At 41.4% G+C, this 12,519-nt stretch overlaps 2 gene segments (V, D, J or C); one reads left to right on the top strand and one right to left on the bottom strand.

The window, feature by feature from the left end:
* Positions 1-2,032: 2,032 nt before the first annotated feature.
* On the top strand, positions 2,033-2,652 carry LOC124012571. The segment is given in 2 exon segments: positions 2,033-2,132; positions 2,333-2,652. Coding segments are annotated over 2 exon segments (372 nt in total).
* A 3,160-nt stretch (positions 2,653-5,812) lies between these two features.
* On the bottom strand, positions 5,813-8,050 carry LOC124012572. The segment is given in 2 exon segments: positions 5,813-6,414; positions 7,986-8,050. A coding segment is annotated over 1 exon segment (252 nt).
* Positions 8,051-12,519: the final 4,469 nt, after the last annotated feature.

Below are 12,519 nucleotides of genomic sequence, written 5' to 3' on the forward strand. Positions count from 1 at the left end.
CAGCCATTTTTCCAGCCAAAGAGAAGAGTCACAAAAATCAGAAATAGAGATACAATTAATCACTAACCTTTGATGATCTTCATCAGATGACACTCATAGGACTTCATGTTACACAATACATGTATGTTTTGTTCGATGAAGTTCATATTTATATAAAAAAATCTCAGTAGACTTTGGCGCGTTATGTTTAGAAGTTCCAAAAACATCCGGTGATTTTGCAGAGAGCCACATGAATTTCCAGAAATCCTCAAAATAAACATTGATAAAAGATACAAGTGTTATTCACAGAATTAAAGATAGCCTTCTCCTTAATGCAACTGCTGTGTCAGATTTTTTTTAAACGTTACGGATAAAGCACACCATGCAATAATCTGAGTACGGCGCTCAGAGACCAAACAAGACAAAAAGATATCCGGCATATTGTGGGGTCAACATAAGTCAGAAATAGCATTATAAATATTAATTTACCTTTGATGATCTTCATCAGAATGCACTCCCAGGAATCCCAGTTCCACAATAAATGTTTGATTTGTTCGATAAAGTTTATCATTTATGTCCAAATTCCTCCTTGTTGTTAGCGCGTACAGCCCAGTAATCCATCTTCAAATAATTCCGTTACAGTCCGTAGAAACATGTCAAACGACGTATAGAATCAATCTTTAGGATGTCTTTAAACATAAATCTTCAATAATGTTCCAACCGGAGAATTCCTTTGTCTTCAGAAATGGAATGGATCGCGAGCTACCTCTCATGTGAACGAGCGTCACGAGCTTGTGGCACTCTGCTAGACCACTGACTCAAAGAGCACTTAAGAGGCCCTCCTTTACAGTAGAAACCTCAAACAAGTTTCTAAAGACTGTTGACATCTAGTGGAAGCCTTAGGAAGTGCAACAGGACCAATATCCCACTGTATCTTCAATAGGGAATGAGTTGAAAAACGACCAACCTCAGATTTCCCACTTCCGGGTTGGATATTTTCTCAGGTTTTTGCCTGCCATATGAGTTCTGTTATACACACAGACATCATTCAAACAGAATGATTCAATTCAGAGTGTTTTCTATCCAAATATACTAATAATATCATATATTAGCAACTGGGACTTAGTAGCAGGCAGTTTACTCTGGGCACCTTATTCATCCAAGCTACTCAATACTGCCCCCAGCCATAATACGTTTTAAGGTACTCACAAAATAGAAAAAACATTTTATCTGGATTCAGCTGGTCAGTCTATGTCATGGAAAGAGCAGGTGTCCTTAATGTTTTGTACGCTCAATGTATACCAGTGTTGCAGTTGCACTAATAACACTTACATTGTTATCCCAGAAAATCTCAAGTGTTATTACATACCTCTGGGAAGAACTATTGGATGTAAAAGCGATGTCAATTTAACCATCATTACGACCAGGAAAACGACTTTCCCGAAGTGGATCCTTTGTTCGGACCTCCACCCTGGACATGCGATCTTATCCCAGCGGCCGACCCAAAAAACGCGGTCGCGGCAGGAGAGGAAGACGGAACGGCCTACTGGTCAGACTCAGAAGGTGAGCACACCATTCACCGCTTCCGAGCATATTTCAATGTCCAATCTCTAGACAACAAGGTGGATGAAATTAGGGCACGAGTTGCTTTCCAGAGAGACATCAGAGATACCCTAGACCCACTCCAATTTGCCTACAGGGAGGGGGTGAGGGCCCTTGGAGTGTGTCTGTGTGTGTGTGTGGGGGGGGGGGGGGGGGCAGCTCATCGGGAGGAATCTGACCAGAGGTAGTAAACCCACACCTTTCACTTACTATCAATCTATGACATGAGATCAAGAGAAGAGAAAAATTTTTTTTTTTTTTTTTGTTACAATGTGTAGTTTGTCTATGATGTTAGTATTCTCCGATTTGATATACAGTAAGCATACTTCTGGAAACTGGTGACTAATTTTATCTGTGTGTGTGTGTGTGCGTGCAAATGCACGCATTTGCGTAAAATACATTTGCATAGCTGTCCTGCCTCATTGCTCCACATACTTTTAAAACCCCAGTGTTGATCAGTGACTGTTCACTCCTTTCAGAGCCACTGACACGCAGCATAATGATGATGTCACTGATTCTACTGCTGGGAACACTGGGGCTCCTTGTTCAGGGTGAGAGACACTGACTAACTTTGATTCATGATGGGTTTGGCTTCAGAATTAAACTTAATTTGTGAATATTGAAGATATTAATAAAAACAAATCTGATTTTGCCTGATATGTTTCATGATAGAATGTGGAAGATTATAAATGTCTGTTTGTTGTGATAACCTTACTAACCATCCTTTCTTCACTTTTCTTTTCTTTTTCAGAATCATCAGCAGCTATCATTCTGACTCAGTCTCCTAAATCTCAGTCTGTTCGCCCAGGAGAGGTTGTCACTATCAGCTGTACAGCCAGTTCAAATACTGGTAATAATCTCCAGTGGTACCTGCAGAAACCTGGAGAAGCTCCTAAACTCCTGGTGTATCATGGTACAAACCGTCAGTCTGGGATTCCAGGTCGTTTCAGTGGGAGTGGATCTGGTAGTTCTTATACTCATTACACTCTGACCATCAGTGGAGTCCAGGCTGAAGATGCAGGAGATTACTACTGTCAGCAGGGTGGCAGCACTCCTTTCACACAGTGTTAGAGCGTCGTACAAAAACCTCCTCAGCTAAAGAGGAACTGCTCTGTCTCATTAGCTGCAGAGCTACAGAGTCTCCCATATTGTAAAGTATTCTAAACACAAATTCTTCTAAATATGACACACACTGTACATATCTCTCAATATATTCTGCAAAAATGATAAATCTTTGTAAAAACACTAGGACCACTAAGGATACAGAGCTGTAGAAAATGCTTTCTTTTGAAGGACATGTTAAGCAAAATTAAAAATAGGTTTAGATTATTTTTTTAACGCTTTGATTTCTATTCAAATTGTAAGAAGCACCAATTTCAGTACGCAATAGCAAGAATGTTGACCCTGTCCGAACCCAACTATTCATGCCCTACTCAACTTATATACTGCTCCAACCTTGACAGAGTGAATACAGTCATATCGTTTGCATTCAAGAAGTACTAGTTTGATATCATTATGATACAATATATATATTTTTTGTATAATATATATATATATATTCATAGGGGACAATGCACATAAATCAACATCAATCTTACAATAATGCCACATCCAGGTAAATGTTAGGTTAGCGAAAAGCTAATTTGCACCTTTAGTCCCAGGGCAGGTAAGGGCAATCACACAGCCACAATACAAATACTTAATTAAACAATACAAAGTACAAATACATTACATCCAATAATATATAATTCTAACAACAACAAATTATTCGTAATAAAAACACTATCATCAACTGTCGTCTTACATATAAAGAACTGCAGATAACTCTTGTAAAGGTTTGGAAAGATTTGAGCCATGTTTTCAATTTAAATTTGAAAGTACAATAATCAGTGCAGCTTCTCATGTCCATGGGCATTGCATTCCAGTATATTGTATCTCTAACAGAAAAGGCAGATTGAGAGAATATACTGTGTCAAAAAGGGACAAATGCAATCCCCTGTAGTCACTGCCCTTGTTATCTTGGAGCTGCCTTCCTTGAGCATGAAATGCCAGCATAGGGGTGGAGGGGCAACACCATGCAGGATCGTAAAGACAAGGCTTGCATCTACATACTGCTTAAACCTATCCAGACTGAAATAATCATGTTTGTGAATGATGTGATAATGGTGGTAACTGTTTGGGTTGGTATCAAACATCTTAAGTGTTTGTTTGCAGAGTGATTCAATTGATTTCAGAATAGAAGCTCCTGCTTGTGAGGCAATATCTCAGATGTGAGAAGATCATAGCAAGCATATATATAGTTAGGCGGCCTCCAGAATAAGTTAAAGTTTTATAAACCTAGTGTTGGATAATCCAAACTTGACTGTGTTAACCAACCTTCTTCATGTATCTTAAAGTTGGACTCCAAAATGACGCCGATATACCTGAAGAGAGACACACCGTTCAGATTCTCCCCATTAACAAGAACAGCTTGTTGGGAAGAATCAATGGATTTTTTTTTGAGATAAGTACAGAAAAACAGTCTTGTCGATATTTAAATTCAGGTAATAATCAGTCATCCACTTAGAAACGTATAACATAGCTTCAGTTAACTTGTAAACCATTTTTGGAGTGTACATACATGAATGTATCGTCTTCATACATATGCATGTTAACTTGTGGGCAAGTAAGTGGGAGATCATTTATATAGAGGAGGGCCAAAGTGCAGCGTGGTACTTATCCATAATATTTATAATGAAGAATGAATAGGGGAACAAAAACAACAAAACGACAAACGAACAGTTCTGACAGGTGCAACAAACCAGAAAATAATCACCCACAACTCAAAGTGGGAAAACAGGCTACCTAAGTATGGTTCTTGATCAGAGACAACGATTGTCAGCTGCCTCTGATTGGGAACCATACCAGGCCAAACACATAGAAATAGAAAACATAGAACACGAAACATAGAATACCCACCCACATCACACCCTGACCAAACTAAAAATAGAAACATACAAAGCAATCTACGGTCAGGGCGTGACAGATGGTAAACAGAAGGGGGCCTAATATTGACCCTTGTGAGACCCCAATGTTATAGTAAAGAAAGTCTGACAGTGTCCCCCAGACGAACCTTTTGACTTCTGTTTGTCAGATAGGAATACATCTAACATATATCTTTCACAAATAAATGTAGTTTACGTAGCCATAAAAGATCTGCGAGTGAAGTCCCCAACTTGAACATCATGCAAAGTCTATTGTGAAGTCTGGTTCCTCAGCCATAGTCAGACACACACACCTGCCCCAGTCCCAGAGGGTTTGAGGCTGGGAGATTGTGTTCTGTGGGGAGGCTGAAAGAGATATTTGCATGGGCAGGGTTACTGCAACACTCCCAGAATAGAGCAGCACAGTAGCCAGATGTTCACCTGTCCCAGATAGTTCCAGAGTTTAGAGCACATGGTTTCAGTATTAGTAACATCATGAAGACTAGTGGATTTAGAGCACATGGTTTCAGTATGAGTAACATCATGAAGACCAGTGTGTTTAGAGCACATGGCTTCAGTACTAGTAACATCACGAAGACCAGTGAGTTTAGAACACTTTGCTTCAGTATTACATTTACATTTACATTTAAGTCATTTAGCAGACGCTCTTATCCAGAGCGACTTACAAAAGACCAGTGTGTTTAGAGCACATGGCTTCAGTATTAGTAACATCATGAAGACCAGTGAGTTTAGAACATGTCTTTAGTATTAGTAGCATCATGAAGACCAGTGAGTTTAGAACATGTCTTTAGTATTAGTAACATCATAAAGACCAGTGGGTTTATAATATGTATTTAGTATTAGTAACATAATGAAGACCAGTGAGTTTAGAACATGTCTTTAGTATTAGTAACATCATAAAGACCAGTGGGTTTATAATATGTATTTAGTATTAGTAACATAATGAAGACCAGTGAGTTTAGAACATGTCTTTACATTTACATTTACATTTAAGTCATTTAGCAGACGCTCTTCAGTGAGTTTAGAACACATGGATTCAGTTTGAGTCGTACTGTAGATATCCGTTTGACTGGTACCAAACTTGGCCCAATCAGCTAAGCGTTCATTGAGAGAGGTTCATTATCTGAAATGTATCAGTAACATTGTGTTTCATGGCAGAGCTCTCCATTCCTTATGAAAACTAAACAAATCATAAAGAAAAATGTCTAATGGTAAAACTCATTAAAGAATGATATCCAGGCACACAATTTAAAATTTTGAACGTCTTTATTATCTCAACATGTCAGAACCAACAGCATTACAGTAATTAGGTTCAGAACACATGTGATATGAAAGCCAAGCAGATCTACTTGACATCAGAATCAGACATCTATTCTGTTCTTTGTTCCACTATGCTAAAAGCTCCAGCTGGAGGAAGGATTCCCACACAGGATCCAGCCCAGCATTAGATCAGTGTGCTGGTATTGCTGGAACAGTAAGAAGGAGAGGTGCAGAGTAGAAACAGTGCAGTCAGAGGGGGGAGCTCATTAATCAGAACACTGGTCTCTCTTCAGTGTCTCAGAGAGCGGAGACTGGGAGCCCTGGGTGGCCTCACAGGTCACAGAGCCCACCTTCTTCCACTGGTCGATAGGGAGGGTCAGGGTGCTGCTCCAGCTGTAGTGGCCGTCCTTCTCCAGGACCCCGGGGCTCCCGATCACCTCCCAGGTGTTGCTGCTGCTGCCATCCACCTTCCAGCTCAGCTTCCAGTCTGAGGGGAAGCCCTTGTTGGCCAGGCACATGAGAGTGGCCTTCCCCTGCTGCAGCTCCACACCGGAGGGGGACAGGACTGTCAGGGTGGGACGAACGTCACCTAGGAGACAGGTGGGAATTTAGGGCAAGGGGAACTATCAATCACCAGAATGATACAACAATAATGATGCAGCCGTTTTACATCTTAGCTATAAATGAAGGCCTTCTCCATCAGTATCTGTTCATCAAACAAACAGACAGTTAGTTTCACTGTCATTCTTTCACTTCCCTTTGAGTAGCTACTGAAGCTTATTATAACTACACCAGATGACTGAAAATACATTAAACTATCTTCAAAATGTTGTTATTTAAAATATGAAATATGTTAGCATACTTCCTTTATTATAATGGAATAAAATCCTATGAATCAAACTGCATTTCATTATTAATTAATATGATTGTTTTGAAGAACGTTCAACAGAATGTATGAAAAATTCTTAAATTAAAAATGTATTTAAAATCTTTTGATAAAATGCCTGTGCTGAGGAAGTCAATTCCAGTTGACTGTAAACATCTAACAGTATGATACATTTAATTAAAAGACTCACTAAAACATTTAAAAGTTTAAATTTAAATCAATTCATTATAGTTATGTGTAATTTACAGGACAATCTATCACAAAATGAAAATAATATATTGATATGAACAGCAGAACAGCCTGACTTCGCAAGACATCAAGACTTTACAACAGACAGCAAATAGCAAATAAAAAAACATATAAAATAGCAGAGATCGAGTAAGATGTCAAAAAAGGAAATAGGAAAATTATAGCAAAACTAAAGCAATACTTTGCAGCTGGATGCTGAAGGAGTACATTTATGTTGAATATAACCATCTTACAACAATTATATAAATTTAAAAGTCATTCTAGAATCAAATGAATACTGATATGATTTACGAGACAGGGTCTTTTAATCCAAAATTTTAGCTTAATTTTTGAGGTCTAACGAAAAGGTATATTAAGTTATTCACACAAATTGTGACTCATGATCATGCATATTATTTATTACATTTTTAATCTTAGTTTCTTGTCTCACAAGATCATCAGTGCATCTATATGCAAGGTCAGAACATTTTCTTGAATTAGTAATTAGAGGCACTGTAGGTAAACTTACTTCCAAACTCCAGTCTAGTGCCTCCACCAAAAGTGTACCACAGTGATACAATCTCATTCAGCGGCCGTACAAAAACCTCTGACACTATAGAGACACTGCTTTTGTTCTTTGTAAAGCTACATTCATCTAAACCACTCTGATTTGAACAGTATCCCTGTTTCAAATGAATACACACCTTGTTTGATATATTACATCTTGAATAGGCATTTTAATTTAACTAAATTTACAAATATGGAAAATAAATGCAACGAAAATTCTCCAAAAATAAATATACATTTCTACTTAAGGGAGTTGTAATAGTGTAACGATCCTGGGTTTATGAGCGCGGAAATCGACTCTGCCGCATGAGCATGCTTTTGCGGCACAGTAGATAGCGCGCCGGACCTCGGGCTCGAAGGTCGAGGGTTCGAGACCTGCTCCCTGCTGTTTCATTACAATACTGTTAAGAAAATGTATTTGATTTTGATATCAAAGGTTAAGATCTAGAACTGAAAAGGATCTAGAACTGAATACTTACTGCCAACACCCAGTTTGGTCCCTCCACCGAAAGTGGTCTGATTGACTGGCTGTACAAAAACCTCCAGACAGCCACAGAGGGGAATGATAAGAGACATGTAACTGATGCCCCCTACTGGTACACTCTGGAACTCCAGTACATTTACATTTTACATTTAAGTCATTTAGCAGACGCTCTTATCCAGAGCGACTTACAAATTGGTGCATTCACCTTATGACATCCAGTGGAACAACCACTTTACAATAGTGCATCTAAATATTTTAAGGGGGGGGTGAGAAGGATTACTTTATCCTATCCTAGGTATTCCTTAAAGAGGTGGGGTTTCAGGTGTCTCCGGAAGGTGGTGATTGACTCCGCTGTCCTGGCGTCGTGAGGGAGTTTGTTCCACCATTGGGGAGCCAGAGCAGCGAACAGTTTTGACTGAGCTGAGCGGGAACTGTACTTCCTCAGTGGTAGGGAGGCGAGCAGGCCAGAGGTGGATGAACGCAGTGCCCTTATTTGGGTGTAGGGCCTGATCAGAGCCTGGAGGTACTGAGGTGCCGTTCCCCTCACAGCTCCGTAGGCAAGCACCATGGTCTTGTAGCGGATGCGAGCTTCAACTGGAAGCCAGTGGAGAGAGCGGAGGAGCGGGGTGACGTGAGAGAACTTGGGAAGGTTGAACACTAGACGGGCTGCGGCGTTCTGGATGAGTTGTAGGGGTTTAATGGCACAGGCAGGGAGCCCAGCCAACAGCGAGTTGCAGTAATCCAGACGGGAGATGACAAGTGCCTGGATTAGGACCTGCGCCGCTTCCTGTGTGAGGCAGGGTCGTACTCTGCGGATGTTGTAGAGCATGAACCTACAGGAACGGGCCACCGCCTTGATGTTAGTTGAGAACGACAGTTTGTTGTCCAGGATCACGCCAAGGTTCTTAGCGCTCTGGGAGGAGGACACAATGGAGTTGTCAACCGTGATGGCGAGATCATGGAACGGGCAGTCCTTCCCCGGGAGGAAGAGCAGCTCCGTCTTGCCGAAGTTCAGCTTGAGGTGGTGATCCGTCATCCACACTGATATGTCTGCCAGACATGCAGAGATGCGATTCGCCACCTGGTCATCAGAAGGGGGAAAGGAGAAGATTAATTGTGTGTCGTCTGCATAGCAATGATAGGAGAGACCATGTGAGGTTATGACAGAGCCAAGTGACTTGGTGTATAGCGAGAATAGGAGAGGGCCTAGAACAGAGCCCTGGGGACACCAGTGGTGAGAGCGCGTGGTGAGGAGACAGATTCTCGCCACGCCACCTGGTAGGAGCGACCTGTCAGGTAGGACGCAATCCAAGCGTGGGCCGCGCCGGAGATGCCCAACTCGGAGAGGGTGGAGAGGAGGATCTGATGGTTCACAGTATCGAAGGCAGCCGATAGGTGTAGAAGGATGAGAGCAGAGGAGAGAGAGTTAGCTTTAGCGGTGCGGAGCGCCTCCGTGATACAGAGAAGAGCAGTCTCAGTTGAATGACTAGTCTTGAAACCTGACTGATTTGGATCAAGAAGGTCATTCTGAGAGAGTTAGCGGGAGAGCTGACCAAGGACGGCACGTTCAAGAGTTTTGGAGAGAAAAGAAAGAAGGGATACTGGTCTGTAGTTGTTGACATTGGAGGGATCGAGTGTAGGTTTTTTCAGAAGGGGTGCAACTCTCGCTCTCTTGAAGACGGAAGGGACGTAGCCAGCGGTCAGGGATAAGTTGATGAGCGAGGTGAGGTAAGGGAGAAGGTCTCCGGAAATGGTCTGGAGAAGAGAGGAGGGGATAGGGTCGAGCGGGCAGGTTGTTGGGCGGCCGGCCGTCACAAGACGCGAGATTTCATCTGGAGAGAGAGGGGAGAAAGAGGTCAGAGCACAGGGTAGGGCAGTGTGAGCAGAACCAGCGTGTTGTTTGACTTAGCAAACGAGGATCGGATGTCGTCGATCTTCTTTTCAAAATGGTTGACGAAGTCATCTGCAGAGAGGGAGGAGGGGGGGGGGGGGGGATTCAGGAGGGAGGAGAAGGTGGCAAAGAGCTTCCTAGGGTTAGAGGCAGATGCTTGGAATTTAGAGTGGTAGAAAGTGGCTTTAGCAGCAGAGACAGAGGAGGAAAATGTAGAGAGGAGGGAGTGAAAGGATGCCAGGTCCGCAGGGAGGCGAGTTTTCCTCCATTTCCGCTCGGCCTTCCGGAGCCCTGTTCTGTGAGCTCGCAATGAGTCGTCAAGCCACGGAGCGGGAGGGGGAGGACCGAGCCGGCCTAGTCCAGTAGACTGGACACATTCACGTTCCCCATTAAACTTCCAACAGTATGAAAACTGTGACTTCAGAACGTTTTCACAGCCTTCACAGACATTGCATACCCCCTTTGACCATAGTGAAGTTATTAACTACACTTTGGATGGTATATATTGTTTCAGGATAAATGAAACGGAATAGAGCTTAGCACAAACAAAATCCTAGAAGAAAACCTGGTTCAGTCTGCTTTCCAACAGACACTGGGAGACAAATTCATCTTTCAGCAGGAAAATAGCAAAACACAAGTCCAAATATATCATGCCAAGTCCAAATATATGCACACATGACTGTAAGTCGCTTTGGATAAAAGCGTCTGCTAAATGGCATATATTATTATTATCAAATCAAAGTTTTTTTGTCACGTGCGCTGAATACAGCAGGTGTAGACCTTACATTGAAATGCTTACTTACAGGCTCTAACCAATAGTGCAAAAAAGGTATTAGGTGAACAATAGGTAGGTAAAGAAATAAAACAACAGTAAAAAGACAGGCTATATACAGTAGCGAGGCTATAAAAGTAGCGAGGCTACATACAGACACCAGTCAGGCTGATTGAGGAAGTATGTACATGTAGATATGGTTAAAGTGACTATGCATATATGATGAACAGAGTAGCAGTAGCGTAAAAGAGGGGTTGGCGGGTGGAGGGTGGGACACAATGCAGATAGCTATGTGTGGGAGCAATGGTATACACTGGAGTTTCTTGCCAAGTTGAATGTTTCTGAGTGTCCTACATGTTGTTACAGTTTTGACTTAAATCTGATTGAAAATCTACGGCAAGACTTGAAAATGGCTGTCTAGCTTTGATCAACAACCAACTTGACAGAGCTTGAAGAATTTGTGAAATAATAATGTGCACATATTGTAAAATCCAGGTGTGCAAAACTCTTAGAGACTTACCCAGAAAGACTCACAGCTGTAATCACTGCCAAAAGCCAAAGGCATGTATAGACTCAGTGATATAAATACTTATGTAATCAAGATAAGAGCATTTGCTAAATGTGTCTGCTAAGTGACTAAATGTAATAATCATTTAAATTTTTCATAGATGTTTTACAAATGTTAGAATTCTTCTTCCATTTTGACATTACAGTATTTTGTGTAGATCAAGGACCAAAATGACAATACATTTTTTTTTATACCACTGCATTGTTGAGTACATGTTTCTGATTGGCTTGAAGGGCATTCTAGAGCTTGCATTATTTAATTGATTACGCCCGAGAAACCGGTGTTTGGAGGATATATTGTCACTGGTGTTGTTAGGCCCTAGGCGATGTCGAGGGCTGGCAAACTGTGCCAATATATCCTCCAAACACAGACTTTGAGGGCATTATCACTTTTATACAATGGGTTACCAACATTTATTCATACTATTTCATCCTTTCATGAGATGTAGTCTCGACACAAATCTGAGGTTGCTACCCAAAGGGGATGTGGTCATTTGTTCTATTTGGTTCGGTTGCCAGAGACACGACCCAGTCGTTCAGTCTTTTTATTCTCTATCTATGGACGTGGCCCAGTCGTTTATACTAAATGTTCCATTGCAATACTGTCTGGCAACATACTTATTCCTTGCATGCTAGCTAGCCAACTACGGCTAACTTAAGTTGCGTCAAACATTGCAGCCAGAATAACAACAAAAATGCATTTGCATTTGTTTAAACTGTTTTCTAGTGACATTTATTTGGAGACATCCATAACAATGAGGTGTGATATAGCCTGGCAAAGAGAATGTGCCCCCTCATCAGGACACTGTTGTTCAGAGGAGCTAGCCAACAACACAGCTAACACAATCACTTCAAACTGAAGCTGGAAAGACTGCAAACTAGCCACATTTTTTCAAATGACATTTCTTTGTATATATCTATAAAAATGATGCCAGCTGATCCATGATTTAGGGTGGCTGAGAAACGCTTCCTGTCTGTCTCGTCCCGACACGTCCATTACTATGTGACAGCTGGAGATCGAATTTGAAAATGAAATGTTAGTCTGAAGTAAATGTGAGATAAAGTCTAGATAATTTTTATAGTGGTGGTCAAGTTTATAAATTCGCTGGCTGGGCTGATGAGATAACAATAAGGCACCTCAGGGGTTTGTGGTATATGGCCAATATACCACAGCTAAGGGCTGTACTCCGCATTGTGTCGTGGTTATAAGAACAGTCCTTATCCTTGGTAAATTGGCCATATACCACACCCCCTCATGCGTTATTGCTTAAATAATGCACGGTGTATCAGCACAGCAGA

Source organism: Oncorhynchus gorbuscha, linkage group LG24, assembly GCF_021184085.1.
Source record: "Oncorhynchus gorbuscha isolate QuinsamMale2020 ecotype Even-year linkage group LG24, OgorEven_v1.0, whole genome shotgun sequence".
Lineage (NCBI taxonomy): Eukaryota > Metazoa > Chordata > Actinopteri > Salmoniformes > Salmonidae > Oncorhynchus > Oncorhynchus gorbuscha.